The sequence below is a fragment of the Phacochoerus africanus genome, chromosome 9, assembly GCF_016906955.1.
Source record: "Phacochoerus africanus isolate WHEZ1 chromosome 9, ROS_Pafr_v1, whole genome shotgun sequence".
NCBI lineage: Eukaryota > Metazoa > Chordata > Mammalia > Artiodactyla > Suidae > Phacochoerus > Phacochoerus africanus.
In genome coordinates, this window is record NC_062552.1 from 81,738,449 (window position 1) to 81,760,929 (window position 22,481).

The 22,481-nt window shown below is 35.6% G+C and overlaps 1 protein-coding gene and 1 pseudogene across 1 annotated transcript; both read left to right on the plus strand.

The window, feature by feature from the left end:
* Positions 1 to 835: 835 nt before the first annotated feature.
* LOC125134884 (olfactory receptor 4F15-like) lies at positions 836 to 1,771 on the plus strand. Its single transcript, XM_047794377.1, has one exon. The coding sequence runs from the start codon at positions 836 to 838 to the stop codon at positions 1,769 to 1,771; it is 936 nt and encodes a 311-aa protein (XP_047650333.1).
* Positions 1,772 to 13,232: 11,461 nt separating this feature from the next.
* Positions 13,233 to 14,172, plus strand: LOC125136722 (olfactory receptor 4F21-like; annotated as a pseudogene).
* Positions 14,173 to 22,481: the final 8,309 nt, after the last annotated feature.

Here is a 22,481-nt window from a genome sequence, read left to right on the forward strand (position 1 = left end):
AAAAGTTATCATGGACCAAAGATGAAACATGCCATGAACCAAGTGTTATAATTATTAAATCTTGGGAGTTCTCTGATGGCCTAGCGGGTTGAGGCTCCTGTGTTCTCACCGCTGTGGCTCTGGTTGCTGCTGTGCGGCATAGGTTCAATCCCTGGCCCAGGAATTTCCACATACTGCCTGTGTGGCAAAAAAGAAAAAAAGAATACCAAAAAAAAAAAAAAAAAAACAAGAGAGAACCTGAAATAAACGTTGCAACTCTCATTTAAAAAATAAAAAATAAAAAATAAATAAATCTTGTCATCTGAGTTCCACTTAAATTTTAAAAGCCTAAGGTAAGGAGTTTGGGAATATGTTCAAGTACTTTTGTTCTGGTGATCTCTATAAGCTCAGTGAAGTAAAGGAATATTAATGGGGTAAGAAAGGTCCAGATAAGATCATGTAGAATTGGTGTAAAAGCACTATTAATAGCAGTGTGACCGAAGAGATGATAATCATTTGGTGTGAGGACACTTGGGGCAAATGTCAGAAAAATGATCCAAAATTTTTGAGAAAAAGAAATTTAAAAAGAGATTTAACTGTGGGAGGAAAATTAAAGTAACTCTTTTTGGCTCTATCTGCACATCTTTACAGTCACATTTTGCCCATATATCCCCAACAGTACAATAAATTTGTTGCCAAGCCTATTTGTTACAAAATCTTCATTTCTCTCTTCTCATTGATTATATCTAACTTAATTAGCAAAGAAAATAGAAAATACATATTTTTGCCAGTGATGCTTATTCTTTTTAATTTTTATCCTCAGGTCACTTGAAAATCAGCTCTTCAGTCCCAGCCAATGGGTGGACTAAATGATTCTGTGGTCACTGAGTTTGTATTACTGGCCCTTTCTTGTTCTTGGGAGAAAAAAGTTTTTCTCACATTGATATGTTCTTTGCTCTATTTAGGGGTCATCTTGGGAAACCTTTTTATTTTGTTTTTGGTAATTTTTGACTCTCACTTACATTCTCCTATGTACTTCCTACTTGCGAATCTGTCCCTCATTGATGTGGGTCTTTCCTCTACCACCGTCCCCAAGATCATCACAGACCTTTTAAATGAAGACAAAGTAATCTCCTTCCAAAGTTGTATGACACAGATATGTTTCATTCATACGATAGGAGGAGTGGAGATGGTATTACTCATAGCCATGGCATTTGACAGGTGCACAGCAATCTGTAAGCCTCTTCACTACTTGAAAATCATGAATCCTAAAACATATGTTTCATTTGTAATCACTGGCTGGGTAACTGGGGTGATCCATGCTATGTCTCAGTTCTTATTTGTTATAAAGTTGCCATTTTGTGGGCCTAATAAAGTGGACAGCTTTTATTGCGACTTTCCTAAGATTATAAAACTTGCATGCACAAATGGAGCCGAACTTGAGTTTATCGTTACTGCCAACAGTGGCTTCATGAGTATGGGCACCTTCTTCCTGCTAATCCTTTCCTATTCCTTCATTTTGATCACTGTCTGGAAACGTTCTTCAAGAGACCTATCCAAGGCATTTGTCACTTTGTCATCTCACATCACTGTGGTCTTTTTGCTTTTCACTCCATGCATGTTTCTCTATGTCTGGCCTTCTGCTCCACCATCACTTGATAAAAATCTGTTCATTGTTGACTTTGCTATTACTCCTGTCTTGAATCCTGCCATCTACACATTGAGGAACAAAGACATTAAGGTAGCAATAAAAAGATTGTGCAAAAAGATATCTTACTCTAGATTTTGTTAATCACATCTTTTTCTGAAGCTTCAAAATTGTGTATCAAGTAGGTCCATCTCCAGGAGGCACCTCAAATTCATCAAATCCAGAACAAGTGCATTATCTGCCATCGTAACCTGCTACTACTTTACCTGTGGAGTTTAAGACTGTTAGCACTACCATCATGGGGAATGTAAACGCATCATATTAAGAACTGATATTCTTACAGAGAACAGCATGGTCTGACAGAGAACATTTTAATTTTAAACTTTGGGTTATTTTTCAAATAAAGAGATATATACTAGCACAGTTTATGTTATTCATACGGACTAAAAGTAAACTTTAAATTTGTTGTGATGAATGTCAAGAATCATCACATTGAATTATTGTATTATTAAATATGTGGTCCCAGAGTGCCCTTAGTGGCTCAGTGGAAACAAATCTGACTAGTATCCATGGGGACACAGGTTCAATCCCTGGCCTCGCTCAGTCGGTTTAGGATCCAGCATTGCTATAGGCTGTGGTGTAGGCTGCAGACACAGCTTGGATCTGGCGTTACTGTGGTGTGGTGTAGGCCGGCAGCTGTAGCTCTGATTTGACCCCTCGCGTGGGACCTTCCATATGCCATGGGTACGGCTCTAAAAAGATATAAATAAATAAATAAACAAACAAATAAATGTGTAGTCCCAATGGCTTTACTGTTATTTTAAATAGACAAACTCTGAATGCAAGTTTTTATTTGGAAAGTTTTCCTAGAAGACATTGGTTCAGAAATGAGGACATGAGACAGAGAAGGGAAGGATGGCAATAAAGGGTATGTTAATTGGTATCATACTACTATGAAAAAATGAAGGACACTATGACCCTTTAAGAAACTGTATAGATTCTGTAACTTGCAGCTATCCTACTTGAGAAGCAAGGAAGCTGTGTGTTTCTGTATTGGTGCAGCTCTAAGGCATTAACTCCATGGCAGTTCTGGGCTTCCCCACAAAGTGGGTTGAGCACTTATTTATTTATTTATTTATTTAAGGCTGCTCCTGCAACATATGGAAATTCCCAGGTTAGGGGTCAAATCAGAGCTACAGCTGCTGGCCTACACCACAGCCACAGCAACACCAGATCCAAGCTGTGTCTGTGACCTACACCACAGCTCACAGCAAGGCTAGATCCTTAACCCACTAAGTGAGGCTAGGTATCAAAACTGCATCCTCATGGATATGAGTTGGGTTCATTTCCACTGAGCCACAACGAGAATTCCTGAGTACTTCTAACATCCAAAAAAAAAAAAAATCCTCAGGCAGAAAGTCTCTGGAACTTATGTTATAAAACAACCTATATTTGTGGGAATATTAAGTGCAGGGTGACATGTGTGAGGCACCAAGGGTCTCAGATACACTCCACATATTTCCATACTTAGATGAGTTCATGTTCCATGTAAGTTTACACCATCATTAATTTTTCAAACATGGGAGTGTGAATGGTACAAGTGTTTATAGGTCACTGCATATACTGCATGTACCTAAGATGATATTTATCATCTTCATGTTTTTATTTTTATTGAGATATAATTTATTTACAATATTAGTTTCAGATGTACAGCATAGTGATTCAGTATTTTTGTAGATTATATTCCATTTTAGGTTATTGTAAGATAATGGCTATAATTCCTGTGCTATACAATACATCTCTGTTGCTTATCTATTTTATTCATAGAAGTTTGTATCTGGTATCCATCATCTTTCTCTTCCACAGCCTGCTCTAGATTCCCCTCACATTTATCCAACACTTCTGCTCATCAAGATCACCTGCCCAGATCCATCTCTTCCTATCTGAGCAGTCTGAGTCCAGGAATACCATGCTTCTGTCAGACTGTACTTTTTGCAACTGCCCATTTACAATTGTCATAAATCGCTATTGATGGAAGTGTAACAGCAACTCTATTTCTTCATGATAATGAAGGTTAATTATACCTGGCATAATACAAATGTATTTCTTGTCTGATGGTCGTCAAACACAAGGAAATAAAAATGACTGGGGAGAAACTAAAACTTCAGGTAAATTGGAATATTTACTCTGTCCCCAGAAAAACGCATTCTCCCCACCCAGCAGAGGTTAAAGTTAATAGGTCCTGAAAGCTCAAATTCTCCAAGGAAGTGATGGTGAATCAAGCCACTCTCACCATTTACCACTGTTTTCCAAACCTATGCATTCTGGGACACAAACCTTACAATGTCCGTTGGTTTAAAGTATATATCACATGTTAAAACACAAAGTATCGTCCCTAAACTGGTATTAACTTGCACCTTTATTTGCACCTTTAAAAATTATCCCCATGTTCTATCAGCTAACAGCTTCTGTTTATTGAAACCTCAGTAGATCACTTGGTTGTATGCTCATTTGTACTTTATTTATTGTAAAGATATTCTTTTGCCCTAAGCAATGTTATGAAGGGCATTAGGTATGCTCTATGTTTTTGGATTATCTGACAGCCAAGGTGCTGCGGTAAGAATCACTAAAGCCATACCTGGAAAAGATATTTATCCTGGCAAGAACAACTTGCTGTTTTTCCAGCATTGGAGGGATTCAATGTAAATAACTTGCCATCAAGTTGCTGAATAAATGCCTAAATGTATGAAACTATATCGAGCACTGAGCATCCACTCATACGTGGTTCTGAAAGCTCAAACATTTAACAGTGACTGTAGCTATAACTGCCTTAGTGAGAAGAGACCATGCTGAAAGAACCCAGGGAATGGCCTCATTCTGGCCATTTAAAATTATTTAATTCGTGGGCCCACTGTACAAGAGAAAAACCACAGAGAGACTTCCTATTTGCTATTTAAAACTTCTTCATTCATGGATCATTTGTGGAAGCACTGAAGTCCCTGATCCAGATTATCAACTCTGCTATTTAATACTAATCTTGGAATACAGTAAGATAAGGAACATAAATAAGAAGTATATGCGCCTTCTTCTTGCTTTCTTCTGGTTAAAGGAACAATGATATCACATCTCACCATGGCCCCGAGTGTAACTAACCACTATCCATTTTAAGTGACAATGTCACAGTTATACAGCAATTATAAAACTGACCCACACTTGTGAATATAAATATCACAGACTATAGTCATTTGACAATTACCAGCAAAGTGCTAGTTTAATTGTTATTTTTGCTTTTCCTAAATACATAAAACAGAAGATAGAAAAACTAACCCACATGTTATGAAATGGAGGAAGGAAATCAAATATCAGCTCCAGAAACTAATAAATTAGCAACTAGGAAGGATTTAAGGCAGGAAATCTGTGATATTAAATGTATATTCATAATAATGATACAATCATTGGAATGGTAAAGTAAGCCCACAAGAGATCTATGTTTTATCTTATAATAAAGGTTGATTCTCAAAACAAAGGTGGATAAAAATAATTACAAGTAATTATTCATTTGAACAAACCAAAAAAGAGGTATAAATGGTATACTAAGAAAGAAGGTAAATGGAATCATATAAAATGCTCAATTAAAACAAAGATAGGAGAATAAAAGGTGGAAGACAAAAGTAAAAACAAAGAACAAGGGCCAAAAATAGAAAACTATAACAAATATGGCAGATATTAATCTATTATATAAATAAACACTTTGAATGTCATAGTTTAAATGCATTAATTAAAAGACAGAGATTGTCAGAGTGGATCAAAAAACACAATCCAACTGTATGTTGACTACAAGAAGTCCACTTTAAATATAAAAACACATATAGATTAAAAACAAATGGATGGAGAAAAATATACCACACTAGCACATATCAAAGGAAAGCAGGAGTAGTTCTATTAATTTCAGAAAGAGTAGACTGTAAAGTAAGGAAAGTTATCAGGGATAAAAAAAGGTATTACATAAAGATAAGGGAGTCCATTCTTCAAGATTTTGTAACAATTTTTAAAATGTGTGAAACTAAAAACAGAGCATGAATCTACATGAGGCAGGAACTGATAGAACTGCAAGGAAAAATAGATGAATCCACTATCATAGTTGGAGACTTTAATACCCCTCTCTCAGAAATGGACAGATCTAACAGGCAGAAAAACAGTAAGGATAGAATTGAACTTTAAAAACACCGTCAGGGAGTTCCCGTCATGGAGCAGTGGAAATGAATCTGACTAGGAATCCTGAGGTTGCCGGGTTCGATCCCTGGCCTCGCTTAGTGGGTTAAAGATCCGGCATTACCATGAGCGTGGTGTAGGTCACAAATGTGGCTCGGATCTGGCATTGCTGTGGCTGTGGTACAGGCCAGCAGCTACAGCTCCTATTACACCCCTAGCCTGGGAACCCTCATATGCCGCGGGTGTAGCCCTAAAAACACAAAAGACAAAAAAAAAAGAAACACTGTCAATTAAATGGATATAATTGACATCTGTAGATTGTCAATTCTTCTCAAGATCACTTGAAGCATTACAAAGATAGACCACAATTTGGTCCATAGAACATACTCTAGCAAATTTTAAATTAGAGAAATCATACACTGTCTGCTTTCAGATCATAAGGAATGAAACTAAAATTCAATAACAGAGAGATAACTTAAAAATCCCAAAATATATGGATATTATACAACACATTTCTAAATAACACATAGACAAAGAATAAGCCTCAAGATAATGTTTTAAAAATATTTCAACAAAATGAAAATAAAAATACAACTTATCAAAAATTCATGAGACAGTGAGAGCAGTGATTACAAGGAAATTTATGGCATTGAATAAATGTATTAGAAAAGAAGAAATATCTAAAATCAAAGTTTCCACCTTAAGAAACTGAAGGAGGGAGAAGCAAGGCAAACCTAACAAAAACATAATAAAATAAATAAATATAAGAGCAAAAATCAATGAAATTGAAAATAGAGAAAACTTGATGAAACCAAAATTTGTTCCTTAAAAAGATCAATGAAATTGATAAGTTTCTAGTAATGCTAACTAAGAAAGGGAGAGTACACAAATTACTAATATCCTCAATTTAAAAGAGAATATCACTATAGATCCCACAGACATTAACAAATAATAAATACTATGCCCACAACTTTGATAGCCTAGTAGAAATGGACCAAATTTCATGAAAGTCACAATTGGCCAAACTCACACAAGAAGAAATAGACAATCCAGTAGGCCTATATATAATAAATGGAAACTGAACTAATACTTAATAATCTAACAATACAAAATTCTTCAGGTCACATGATCTATCAATTCTACTTACAAGTATGTATCCAAAGGGAAAAAAGGACACTAATTAGAAAAGCCTCTCTAGCACTGGGATATCTAGTCACTTATGATGGAGCGTGATAATGTGAGAAAAAAGAATGTATCTACGTATGTGTGACTGCGTCACCTTTCCGTACAGTTGAAAATTGACAGACCATTGTAAACCAGCTACAATGGAAAAAGATTAAACAGAAAAAAGAAGAAAATCCTCTCAATGTTCACTGCAGTTTTAAATATAATAACCAAGATATGGAAGCAACTCAAGTGTCCATTAATAGAAGAATGGATAAAGAAGACACAATATATATACACACAATGTGATACTCCCCAGCCATTTGTGATGACACGGATGGACTTTGGACCTTGAGGGTATTATGCTCAGTAAAATAACAAAGACAAAGAAGGACAAATACCATAGGATTTCACTCATATGTGGGATATTAAAAATAATAATAATAATAATAAAATTTTTAAGTGAACAAGACAAACCACACAAAAACTAACACTTAGGTAAAAAGAACAAAGTAGTGATTATCAAAAGGGAAAGGTTATCAGGAGGGCAAAATGGGTGAATGGGATCAAGTTTATGGTGATGGATGAAGACTAAATCTTTGGTGCTGAGCATGCTGTGGAGTATACAAAGGTAGAAATATATTTTTTACACACAAAATATATGATCTTATAAGCCAATGTTAACTTCTAAAAATAATTAAAATACATGTATTATTAAAAGTAAAATACAAAATATTTTTCCAGAAATATTTAACATACATCACTAGTGTATAGCATGATGGTTTGATTTATGCATTTTTGAAATGATTTCCATAGTAGGTTTAGTTAACTTCTATCATCTCATCTAGACACAACAAAACAAAAAGAAAAACTAATTTCTCCTTGTGATGAAAACTCAGGATTTACTCTGTTAGCTTTTCTATATACCATAAAACAGTTACCTATAGTCATAATGTTTTACATTATACCCCTACTACTTACTAATCATATATTGGAAGTTTTGGCTTTTTAACCATGTTTCTCCAGTTCTCTCCTCCCATCACTCCGCTAACTATGGTAACCACAAATCTGGTCTCTTTTGTTATTAACTTGATTTTTTCTTTTAGATTTCACATATAAGTGAGATCATACAATATGTGTCTTCTCTTATTTCACCCAGTATAATGCCTTTAACTTCCATACATGTTGTTTCAAGTGATAAATTTTTCTTGTGTTTCATGGTTGAATGATACCCCATTGTATATACACTTTGTGAAACTGTCTACAAGTCCCTGTGTCCTTGTGAGTGCGGTTTTTTTTTTTCAGATTTTATTTTATTTTATTGTTTTTTTCTCCACTGTACAGCATAGGGACCCAGTTACACATACATGTATACACAATTTTTTCTCCCATTGTCGTGCTGCCAAGTAAGTATCTAGACATAGTTCTGAGTGCTACACAGCAGGATCTCATTGTAAATCCATTCCAAGAGGAACAGTTTGCATCCGTTAACCCAAATAGCCTCTCCTTTAGCCTCCCAAGCCTCTCCTTAGTTCAAAAGGCTGACTCAAGAGTGAATGATTAAGGAATACTGTTAAGCTAAAAACTTGTTAAAACTGTCTCCATTAAATTAAGCCTTTCCTTGCCCCACTAACTTAAACTGGCTTTTCACAAATAATTTCTTCCTTGCTTAATTGTTTTGTTGTTTGTGTGTTTACTAATGACTATTTTCTAGTTGGAGTTATATTGTGTGCCTCGTATTTTCCTTTCCAACACTCCCTAACAGTCCCTTCCTTTGTAAGAAGCCTTCACCCAAGAGAAAAGGTCAAAGTGTGGTAACCCTGAAGATCACCAGAAACCATCACTGGACCACCTGATGCTCGCCTTGATGACTTTGAGATGCTCTATGGAGGGAGAAGAATGCAGGAGCCCTATTCCTTATCAACAGCCCTGTTTTTCAAGCTAAATCTATAAGACCCCTTAATAGTCCCTCTCAAAGGAGGACACGGTTTTGAGGACATTAGCCTGCTTTGCCTGGCAAAGCAATAAAGTTGTTCTGCTTCACCCAAAACTCTGCCTCTGAGACTTAATTGGTAGGGTTTCAGCAATACTTGTATCTTGGCATCCACAGGGGATTAGTTCCAGGATTCCGCTACAGATCCCCAAACCCAACGATGCTCAAGTCTCTTATACAAACGGGGCAGTATTTGTATATAACCTATGCATGTTCTTTTATACACTTTAAATCTTCTGTATTTAAATCTTTTAGATTGCTTATAGCTAATAGGATGTATATGCTATGTAAATAGGTGCCAGTATATGGCAAACTGAAGTTTTGTTCTATAGAAGTCTCTAGAATTTGTTTCAATATTTTTATCTGTGGTTGGTTGAATCCACAGAGTTGAAACCCCAGATATGAAGAGCCAACTATATGTACCACAACTTCTTTATCCATCCATCCATCAATGGATACTTAGGTTGTTTCCATGTCTTCATTACTATAAAAAATGCTACTTATGAATGTGAGGGTGCAGATAACTTTGAATTAGTGTTTTTGTTTCCTTTGGTTATATTCCCCAAAATGAAACTGATGGATTGATTATACATTAATTCTGGTTTTAATTTTTTGAGGAAATTCCATAACATTTTTCATAGAGGGTGCACAAACTTACGCCCCACAAACAGTGCACATGAATTCCCTCTCCTCCACATTCTTGCCAACATTTGCTATTTCATGTCTTTTTGATGATAGACATTCTGACAAGTGTGAAGTGATTATCTTTGTGGTTTTGATTTGCATTTCCCTGATGATTAGTAATCTTGATCATTTTTCCTTATGCTTGTTATCCATCCGTATGTCATTTAATACAAAGTATTGAATGAAAATAAATCAAGAAAGCTTATAGGAATGCCTCCCTTACATAAAGCCTCTTGCTTGTTTCTGGAAAAAAAAATATTGATACATAGGACTCATTCCTTCCCACTCCATCAATGAGAATATCAGCAACAATTATGAATGACGTCTCTTTCTCACCTCAGTAATTCTAAGCAAGCTCATAGTTTGACATTTTCTGTTCTAAATGGTATTTATTTCTTACCCACCCAGCACATTATTTCTCCCAATATATAGGAGATATTCTTACATCTTCTTTCTTTTGATACTTCTCATCATCCAGTAACTTCTGTTTTTTTTTTCTCTTGAGAAAATTAGCATGATTTGTAGACCTGGTTCCCAGGAGAAATCAATAAAAGGCTGGTTATTAGAGATATTAGTGTCAGTGGGTCACCAACACCTAGTACTACTAATTACCTGTATTCTCACTGGGAAGAAACTTATATATTTCTGTTCTAAAGGTTATTACACTACAAACTAGACATCAAAATTATTGAGTTTCTACAAATGCTGCTGTACAACTTCAAAGAGAAGAGGTAGGTCATAAAAATTCTTGTAATGTTGAGCATTATCACAGCAATCGCTCTCATATTTTTCTCCCACTTTTTTTCTTTCTGTCTCCAATTATTCCAATGCTTTTGATACTATTCTCATGATTTAAATCATTACATTATATTTTATACCTGAAGACAGAGATATTACTGAAAGGACTGAAAATTATGATGCCCACTCCATTCCCATACATGCTTCAACGGCAATGATTCTCTGTCCTCATATAGGGAATACTGGGGTCTGTCAATTCCCTCCACTTGGTGTATTTGATAAAGCATTTGATGATATTAACCAATGAATGGCTCAAGAATTAAAAGGAGAAGAATGAACACAGCTTCATAGAACTGGTACCTGTTAGTTCTGAAAAAGACCTCTATAACCAGGGAGCTAATGTGGTTAAGATTATAAATTAAAAGAAAAATTAATGAATATGGCACATCAGTGAAGAGGACATTAGCAAAATGAGTTTTGAATATCTCTACTTTGTGTTTTCAGTCTTAAGGTGGTTATAATTGCAATTGGCCCCTTAGAGGAGAAGGAATTTTCAATCACTAAATTCAGAAGACCAACATTCTATCTGTTTTTTGCATTACCTACTTGAAAAGGTCCCCATGTTCTAAATGTTAAAGCCAAAATATCCAGGAGGGATAGCAACTCTTATGAGACTCGGCCTCTGGAGAATTTCTGTTTCCTTAATGTTTTTTTGAGAAAGCAAAAGAACTAAATATTTTTCACTGGTTTGAAAACAATCTTTCCTCCTGTTCTACATATGAAATCAGTATTTCAGAGTTCTAAATGCCAGAACCAATTCCTGATAAGCCTTGAACAGAAGACAGGATCTCGTTCAGGGATTAATCAGCACAACACAGCAGTACACAGAATTATAAGTCTGATTTCATCACATAAGTTTAGCTTTTCTCTTTAGACATATTTCTTAGATCAGTCTTATCTGTCTTAGAAAATATTAGGGAATACTATAAAGAGTAAAATTTAGCTGGTAAGCTAAAGGGGTGGCTTCTATCAGTGTTTTCCTACTAGTCTCAGAGTCTGATTTGTCTATTCCAAATAACAGACACGGCAGGATCTACAAAATGTCACATATATTAATTATTCCCTAGGCGAGGAATTATGTACACATCTGGTCCAAGTTTGGCAAAAATCACCCAGGTTTTCTTCATAGTACACCTGGTAATTGTCATTCATTCACAAAGAAATGGTTGTTTAGCCAGGGCTAATAAAACTGAAACTAGTGTTAAAAATAATAATTTACCCCTAATTATCACATATAGATGTACTTCACTCTCTCCATAAATCTCACAGTGATTTTCTTTTTCTTCCCCATCTTTCTCTCCTGCTGTTTTCCTTTCATTTGCTTTCCACATTTTTTATTGCAAATGTATGGCCGAAAAAGAAAAATAAAAAATATAAATGTTCAAACTTTTTAATATTAAAATTACCTAAAATGTCATTATCCAAAGGGATTTTCTTGAGATGTTAATACATATACTTAGACATTTTTGCAGTGTATGCATATCAAGAGTACATCACATAAGACACTCACTTATTACCAACTTTTGTCACTTAATAATTTAGTGGACATGTCAACAAGTCTAAATTTGCATCATTTTTAATGACCACATTCATTTTGGTACCAATTTTATCAACTTCCTCTTTTTACATACCTGTTCATATCTTCTCTTAAATGTACTTCTATTTTTCCTCTTTAGATTAGATAATGAATGGATTCAAATATATGTTATGGATAGACATTTTCAAACATTCTATTTATTTATAGAGATAATACATATTCTCTCCTAAAAACCTGTTGGTAGCAAAAAAAAAAAAAATTGTTGGCAGCAATTTTACTCATCTAAAATGCTAAAATAGCATTTCAGTGGAACTAAGCTTCAATTATTTGAAGACAAGCTCTCATGACCTTCATGGCCTGTAACTTTTTCATGCTCTTAGTGTGTTACAATTAATGTTTTGTTTCAGTGAAGACATCATTGATTTCTCACTTTCATGTTCAAACTGCCAGACATTAATGCTAGAACAGAGTTCTCAATGAATAAAATCTCTCTCAATTCTAGCAGAATACTGAGAACCCCTCTTCTGGAGTCTGCTGATCCTCCTTCTTTGGAATTTGGACCTTCCCTTGATTTAAGTGCATCTTAAGTCCCCAAGTGACTGGTTGCAATCATAAGTATTGGAAACAATCAGAGAAGTAAGCCATTTCATCTTATGCTACCATTCCTCTTAGGTTCAACATTCATTCCCTCATCAGTTGGTGCTCTATCTGTGATTAATGCCCAAGAGTTCTCAAGCATGAAATAAAAGAATAATCAAAGAGTACATTCTCCTAGAGTATATGTGGACAAATGTGATTAAGAATTTGAACACTCCAAATATGGCTGATTATTCATGATATGGAAGATGTTACTTTAAATTTATACAAACAAGACTGAAGAAGCCAGAATTATTGCACAAGCTTGGTAAAGGAACTTTCTGATAGGAAAATGTTACTCTTTGTTCCTAATTCCTCCACCTTACCTGCCATATTCCCACATGAATTCTTTCCTTATCTCTCTGGTCTAACTTTGATTATTTCACTTATTTTATTCATTTATATTTTCACTTTGCCCTCTCTGTATGTTTTCTAACTTCACATTTTGGCACTTGCAACATATTTTCCACAGAATCATTTATGGGCAAACGATTGTAATAAAGTTTGATAAATGTATTTTTCCATTCCTTCTTATTTCTGCCTTCAGAGAAGTTCAGGCTTCTTTTCTGCTGGTTGAGTCAATGGACAGAGTAAATTACTCTGTGGTATCTGAATTTGTATTAATTGGACTTTCAAATTCATGGGAGATGAATCTTTTTCTCTTTTGGTTCTTCCTCGTGTTCTACGTGGGAATTATCCTGGGAAACCTCTTCATTGTGTTCATGGTAATTATTGACTCTCACTTACACTCTCCCATGTACTTTCCTATTGGCCAATCTCTCTCTTCTTGATCTAGGTCTTTCCTCTACCACAGTGCCCAAAATGATCTCTGATCTTTCAACCAACTGCAGTGTTATTTCTTTTCCAAAATGCATGACACAGATATTTTTTATTCATGTCATGGGTGGAGTTGAGATGGTGCTGCTTATAGCCATGGCATATGACAGGTATACTGCAATCTGTAAGCCTCTCCACTACCTGTCAGTTATGAGCCGCAAATGTGTGTTTCTTTTGTAGTGGCTGCCTGGATGGTGGGAATAATCCATGCTGTATCTCAGTTTGTTATTGTTATAAACTTGCCTTTTTGTGGGCCTGATAAAGTAGATAGTTTTTATTGTGATTTTCCTCGGATTATGAAACTTGCTTGTGTAGACACTTACAAGCTAGAGTTTGTAATAATTGCTAACAGTGGGTTTATATCAATGGCTACCTTCTTCTCTTAATTATATCCTACATTTTCATTTTGGTTACTGTCTGGAAACGTTCTTCAGGAGACTTATCCAAAGCTTTTGTCACACTGTCAGCTCACATCACTGTAGTAATTTTGTTTTTTATGCCATGTATGTTTCTCTATGTATGGCCTTTCCTACAACATCACTGGATAAGTATTTTTTCATTGTTGACTTTGCCATCACTCCTGTCTTGAATCCTGCCATCTATACATTAAGAAACAAAGACATGAGAGTTGCCATGAGAAGACTGGGCAAACAAATTTTAGGTTACAGGGGGATCTCACAATAAATGGAGGAGATCTAGAGAACAAGATGCTTCAGGCTCACCAAAAACACTGAGAGCCATGTGACTGACTTCACAAGAAGTACCACTGTACTTCTCTCTACTATGGTAAGAAGTACCATTGTACTTGTCTCTACTATTGGAGAGGAGGGTCAACAAAAATGCATCTGTAGAAACTAACTGTCAAATCAGAGGTGAATTTATTTTGCCAGTCACACAGAATAAACTGACTTCATCTACCTTCGTGGAGAAGAGAGATGAGAAGAGAAAAACTGAGCTGATTTCTAGGTATAAGCTTAATATTCAAATACTATTTTCTAAGTGACATTTCTGGGACTTGTTAATTATAATTACTCTCAATTATAAATAAATACCTCAAAAATTGATAAACTTGTCTCGTAGTAAGCTTCTGGATTCAATCGATAAGATGTGAGTATAGGTAAATCATATGTCAATAAAGTATATTTTCAAATTTTCTATTTCAATCTTATTTTATTTTTATTATTTTTTAAAATTTTATGGCCACATTCCCAGCATATGAAAGTTCCTAGGTCAGGGATTGAATCCAAGCTGCAGCTGAGATCTAAAATGCAGCTGTGGCAACAGTGGACCCTTCAACCCACTCTGCCAGGTATGGAATTGAACACGCACCTCTGCAGTGACCTGAGCCACTGCAGTTGGATTCTTAACCCACTGTGCCACAGCAGGAGCTCCCTCTATTTTAATTTTAGTTTAAATTAGAATAAGAATAAAGTCAACTATGCATTACTTATGTTAAGCCTTGAACTCAAACTTGCCTGTGCCTTGATTTTTTTTTTCAGTTTAGGATGCTGCTTTCAGTTTTGTGTTTAGACTTGAGTGATGGCACATAAAGAATTTATTTAAACACTATCAATACTTTAGATAAAAACAGACAAGATATTTTTGCAATTTTTCTGCTTCTCTGTTATTTTGATAATGAAGGAGGAGGAGGGAGTGGAATGGATTAGGAGCTTGGGGTTAATAGATTCAAAGTATTGCACTTTGGAAGGGATTAGCAATGAGATCCTGCTGTGTAGCATGGAGAACTACATCTAGTCACTTATGATGAAGCCTGATAATGTGAGAAAAAAGAATGTATACATGGTATATGTAACTGGGTCACCATGCTGTACAGTAGAAAAAAAAACTGTATTGGGGAAATAACAATAAAAAAATTAAAAATAAAAAAAGAAACTGCTTCCCCCACCTCTACAAAAAAAAAAGACATTCTAATATTCAATCATCCTGATTTGTTCTTTTAAAAGGCATAGAAATAGGCATAGATTATTCCTTGGGAACTAATCACCCAAGGCTATGTGTTTAGAGGTCTTATTTTTCTTGAATACAGTTGGTCTTGTTTTTCTTGAATACAGTTGGTCCTCCAAGAGTTTACGTATTTGTGTTTGATAGCCTTGGATATTCATTTTAACTGAGGCATATTCATTTTAACTGAGGATTTCTACATCTGGAACAAAGGCTTTATTAAAGTTACACGTAACTTTTTCATGTATTTGTTTCTACCACTCTATAAATAAAATCTGCTCAACTGAAAAAACTAATGCCTATTTTTTTTTTGTGCCTATGTTTCTCCAGGAATGTTGCAATAATATCTTTGGCTTTCTCTGTATAAATAAGTCAATAACACTTCTTTTTAATGTTTTATTAGTCATCTGGACAGGAACTTCTTTTTTACTTAATTATTGCTGATAACTCCCTTGTTCAAATACTTTACTTGACTTCTGAAACACTACAATCTCCTGGTTTTCCTCCAACCTCTTGGATATTCCTTTCCAATATCTGTTTGTTGAATTCCACTCATCCACTCAATCAACAAACTTAGCATTGCTCAGAATTGCATCTTTGGCCTTTTCTCACTTTATATTTTGTCCCCAGGTGGCATCCATTCCCATGGCCTTAATTACTATGTCTAGCTTTTAGCTAGGGGCTCGCAAAGCTAGGGTACTATTTCTTGAGTTCCTAATCCATATATCTAACTGCCTACTCACTTGGATGCTTCAGAGTTAGTTCCCTATCAATAAGTCTAAAAATAAACTATTTGTCTCCTCAAATCTTTTCTTTCAAGGTCCTCAGTCGCAATAAACGGCACCAATACTTACCCAGTTGTTCAACCCCAAATATGGAGTAATAAATAATGGACACCTGCCTCTCCCCTGATCCTCAGTATTCAATACATCCACAAGTCCTACTAATTCCACCTTATAAAACCTATTAAATATGTCCCCTTATTTTCTTCTGCAATGCCTCCATTTTGTGAAGTCTTCACATGACATTTTGGAACAGAATATTAAGTCAACTGCATTGTTTTCACACTTCAAATCTTATTTCCTTTAATTCCCATTATCTTCAGTATAACAGATTTCTTTTTAAATTATAAACATGTGATTTTTTTGCCTAAGACCCTCACATATTTGCAGTGGCATCACTTAAATTAAAATACTAACTTCCTTTCAGAGTTGGTCAGGTTATCAGCAGATCACATTCCCCTCTCCAGCTTCAGAGAACAACATGCTCTGTCCCTGAAATTCCAGGGCCAACTTGGTGGTGTTTGTTTGTTTGCTTTACCTGCCCATAAAATTCAAACTATCATCTCTGAGGCTGTGCACTGGCTAATCATTGTACCCGAAACACTGTCCATCATGCTTCACATTAATATCTTCATTCTTCAAATCTCAGTTTCAACACCATTTTACCAGGGACAAATTTCCAGAACATGGGTCTTGGAAATTTCCTTTCATTGTGTATTATTATTATAACACATCCTATGACCACTTTTGTAACATTAATTACACTCATAATTTTGTATCCAATGTATGTCTTCCTCATTACATTGTAAGTTCCATGAGAGGAGATGCTGCATCCATCATTTTACTGCTATAACTTCAGTAACAACAGTTAGAAAATGCTCGATAAACATTTATCATTAATAAATAATAAACCCAACAAAGAATTAAAAATTAGCAAATGATTAATTTGTCACAATGTTTGAACTCCTGCTTTACATTTGATCGAAGGTCACAGAATTAAAGACATTCCTTCCCCTTTCTGTCTTCTTTTCTCTTATTAATTAATTTCTCTACCTCTATCTCTTCAAGTAGAATTTGACAAAGTCCAACATCCATTCATGATCAAGACTCTCGCCAAAGTGGGTATAGAGGGAAAATTCCTGAACATAATCAAAGCCATTTATGATAAACCCACAGCAAATATAATACTCAATGGGGATAAACTGAAAGCCTTCTCACTCAAATATGGAACAAGACAGGGATGCCCACTCTCACCACTGCTCTTCAACATCGTTTTGGAAGTCCTACAACAGCAATTAGGCAAACAGAAGACATAAAAGGCATACATATAGGAAGAGACGAGATAAAACTGTCACTGTACGCAGACGACGTGATACTATACATAGAAAACACTAAAGACTCAACCCAAAAACTACTAGAACTGATTAATAAAATCAGCAAAGTAGCAGGATAGAAGATTAACATTCAGAAGTCAGTCGCATTTCTGTATACCAGCAAAGAAACGTTAGAAAAGGAATACAAACATACAATACCTTTTAAAATTGCACCTCACAAAATCAAATACCTCGGAATACACCTGACCAAGGAGATAAAGGACTTATAGACTGAGAACTATAAAACTATAATCAAAGAAATCAAAGAATATGGAAAGAAATGGAAAGATATTCTATGTTCATGGATTGGAAAAATGAATATTGTAAAAATGGCCATACTACCCAAAGCGATCTACAGATTCAATGCAATCCCTGTCAAATTACCCATGACAGTTTTCACAGAACTAGAACAAACAATCCAAACATTTATATGGAGCAACAAAAGACCCAGAATCACAAAAGCAATTCTGAGAAACAAAAACCAAGCAGGAGGCATCACTCTCCCAGACTTCAAGAAATATTACAAAGCCACAGTCATCAAGACAGTTTGGTACTGATATCAAAACAGACAGACAGACCAATGGAACAGAAGAGAGAACCTGGAAATAAACCCTGACACCTATGGTCAATTAATCTTTGACAAGGGAGGCAAGAACAGAAAACGGGAAAAAAAGACAGTCTTCAGCAAATGGTGCTGGGAAACCTGGACAGCTGCATGCAAAGCAATGAAACTAGGACACACCCTCATACCATGTACAAAAATAAACTCAAAATGGCTGAAAGACTTAAATATACGACAGGACACCATCAAACTCCTAGAAGAGAATATAGGCAAAACACTCTCTGACATCAACCTCATGAATATTTTCTCAGGTCAGTTTCCCAAAGCATAGAAATAAGAGCAAAAATAAACTAGTGGGACCTCATCAAACTGAAAAGCTTTTGCACAGCAAAGGAAACCCAAAAGAAAACAAAAAGACAACTTACAGAATGGGAGAAAACAGTTTCAAATGATGCAATGGACAAGGGCTTAATCTCTAGAGTATATAAGCAACTTCTACAACTCAACAGCAAAAAAGCCAATCAATCAATGGACAAATCGGCAAAAGACTTGAATAGACATTTCTCCAAGGACGATATACAGATGGCCAGCAAACACATGAAAAAATGCTCAACATCATTGATTATAAGAGAAATGAAAATCAAAACTACCATGAGATATCACCTCACACCAGTCAGAATGGCCATCATTAATAAATCCACAAATAACAAGTGCTGGAGGGGGTGTGGAGAAAAGGGAACCCTCCTACACTGTTGGTGGGAATGTAAACTGGTACAGCCATTATGGAGAACAGTTTGGAGATACCTTAGAAATATATACATAGAACTTCCATATGACCCCGCAATCCCACTCTTGGGCATATATCCGGACAAAACTCTACTTAAAAGAGACACATGCACCCGCATGTTCAGTGCAGCCCTATTCACAATAGCCAGGACATGGAAACAACCCAAATGTCCATCGACAGAGGATTGGATTCAGAAGAAGTGGCATATATACACAATGGAATACTACTCAGCCATAAAAAAGAATGGCATCATGCCATTTGCAGCAACATGGATGGAACTAGAGACTCTCATACTGAGTGAAATGAGTCAGAAAGACAAAGACAAATACCATATGATATCACTTAGAACTGGAATCTAATATCCAGCACAAATGAACATCTCCTCAGAAAAGAAAATCATGGACTTGGAAAATAGACTTGTGGCTGCCAGATGGGTGAGGGAGGGAGTGGGAGGGATCAGGAGCTTGGGGTTATCAGACACAACTTAGAATAAATTTACAAGGAGATCCTGCTGAGTAGCATTGAGAACTATGTCTAGATACTCATGTTGCAACAGAACAAAGGGTGGGGGAAAAATGTATACATGTAAGGATAACTTGATCCCCTTGCTGTACAGTGGGAAAAAAAAAGAATTGAAATCTACTGATGTGTTCTTTTTGCAGGTGCAGGTGATTCAAATCTTGAGCCAGTCTCTGCTGAGGCAGCCTGTAAATCATGGGTCTCAGACCTCTCTGATACTCCCAGCTCTCATAAACTCTACATTAATAACCCCTGCTTCTCTGTTGGCATAGGAGCCTTCTCTACTGCCAAGCAAACCCATGATCCAAGAAACAGCCCCTCAAATAGCTTTAGGAAATGCTCTGTGTCAGCTGGTCAGCTTCCTGGGACCTTACTTCTGCCTACATTCTCCCTCCTTCATCTTACTATGCTGTTTTGCCTTGTATCCCAGTCTCCTACTTAGAACAAAAGCACATCAAGACAAGATTATATTGGCATAGTAGAAAGATTTATGGAGTTTTGTACTGCTGGTGATATTATAGATGAGTCCTAGGTAGGCAGAGAGGGAGGGAAACTGGAGAAATTTTCCACCAATTTGGAATGTCATTATTCCACAAAAATTAATTTGAGACCAGTCATCATTCTGCTTCTCTTCTGGGAAATATGGTTTTCCCTTGTTTCTGAACAGGAGAAAACAAAATGCATCACTAAAACAAATACGACTCTAAATCAAGATAGAGACTTCACACCATGAGGCCTCCATGAAAACCTGGAGATCAGATTTATTATATGTACACGTCAAAGATAAAGCCAGGCTTCTTCAGAGAGATCCGGTAGGCTTGTCTCAATGGCTTGTTATTGGTCTTTTGAATGACATCTGCCCCTCAGGTAAATATGCTCCTATTCAGGCAACTAAAAATAACTCACTCAATTCTTTTCTTTTATGTTTGTATCTGTTCTCCTATAATTTCTTAAGAAATCTATCCATGGAGGGTGGGGGGATGCACTGGGGTTGTGGGATGGAAATCCTATAAAATTGGATTGTGGTGATTTTTGTACAACTATAAATGTAATAAATTAAGAAATACAAAAAAAAAGAAATCTATCCAATAAAATACAGAATTTACTTGTATCCGGGCAACTAAGGAAAAATAAAGTTCAAAAGCATTCAAGAAGACTTTCACCCCCAATAGTCCAAAGTTTAGGAGCACAGGTAGACAGTCACAGGTAAACATTTACTATAATTAAAAACATAAAAATGATTAATTTATTCTCCTGTTATGAACTATAAGAATTATCTTTAATTATCCAGTGTTTAGATTTATGTATTCAAGCTTCATTCATGGCACTATAGATATCATGTCTGTTTGGAATGCATTTTCACACCCTCATCTTAGTCATTCCAAGCAATTCATGCCTGAGATTATCCACCCTAAATATGATTTTTTAAAATATATTCCAACATATTACCTTAAAACTTTCCCTCTTTTCCTCTATTTCATCACCAGACAATCATTTCAGTATTGCTCTCTTGGGGAAATCAATGTGACTAACAGATTTAGTCCCCAAGAGAAACAAATAATGGGCTGGGTATTGGCCATTTCTGCAGCAACAGTGGGTCACTCTCCTGTGCAGTTAATTAGGTTATTTCCCATTATGAAGAATATTATATACAGCATTGTCTTTGGGGCAGGAGTGTTTATAGAAATGAAGAGTAAGCCTCCTGAACCACTCTTCTCCTAAAAATGTACATCCTGTGACTGAACAGGCAGGTAGGAAAGATGCTTTTAAATTACAAAATAGCCCCTGTCATGGGTTCTTCCCTCTCCCTATATCCTTCAACTCCCCTTCGATTTTTGCTCCTGTGTAAAATATTGTCAGAAGTTTCCTCCATTCTGAAATATTTTGTCCTTTTATTCTACACCATCTTTTTCCTATTATCAAATTTCAATCACTGAATTATTTATCTTATAAAAATTATTATACAACACATTTAATATTTTAAATTCTCCTTAATGTGAAGATTTAATATTTTACATTTCTCCTTAATGCAAAGATTTTTCAAGATTCATGTATTTCTGACTACTGTGCCTTCGAACTCATTTTAAAGTTCATTTTCCACTGTGTAAAGCAGATATCTGGGCTCACCTATTCTTACCCTATTTGAGGACCAAATTCTATTTTAAAACAGAAGGAGGAAATCTCAGTCCTCAAGCTCTAGGATTCTTGTGTTTTCCTCTCCTTTACTATCATTTTCCTCTTGTTGTGATGGCTCTGGCCAATGCCTAGGCTGGGAGGCTATGCTCAGATTCAAAAAAGATTCTGTCCTTGTGCCAGGGGATGGTACAGAGGAGCTGATGGCTACAAGAGAACTGCTTAAGGACTGGCCAGGCTGTCTGAAGAAAAAGGAAAGTGGATTTGGAAGAGTAATATCCAATGAAAAAGAAAAGATAGTTCAGAAAGGAAAGGCTGATTTTATTTTAAATGAAAAGAGAACTCAGGGATGAATAAGGTTAGAGTGATCCTATCAAATATAAATAATTCTAGCTTTTTAATGACTTTTTCTATATGCAGGTATAGAACATTACTGAGAAAGACCATTAGACTGGAAGTCAGGCTGACTACTAGTGCGGGTTCTGTAAATGTATTGCTGTAAATACACTGGCTAGCCATTTAACACCACTGGGTTGTTCTCCATCTGTAGAATGAAGTCATTGGACACAGCAATGTCAGAGTTGTTTCCCACTGCTATGCAAACCTATAATTCTAACAATATTTTAATAAATATTTTATAAATACATATATAATCTAATACTTTTATAAATATTTTATAAATATATGATCTAATAATATTTTATAAATATTATATATATATGTATATATATGTGTATATATATATATATATATATATATATATTATAATCTTATTTAAAGATGTGTCTCTCCAGGCACTGAATAATGGATAGATTTTAAATCTCCAACAGGAAAGATGGGAAATTCTACAGGGACTTGGCTTCTGAAAAGCTCCT

Coding starts and splice junctions, on each gene's coding strand:
- LOC125134884 (XM_047794377.1), top strand. CDS start 836: ATGGGTGGACTAAATGATTCTGTGGTCACTGAGTTTGTATTACTGGCC.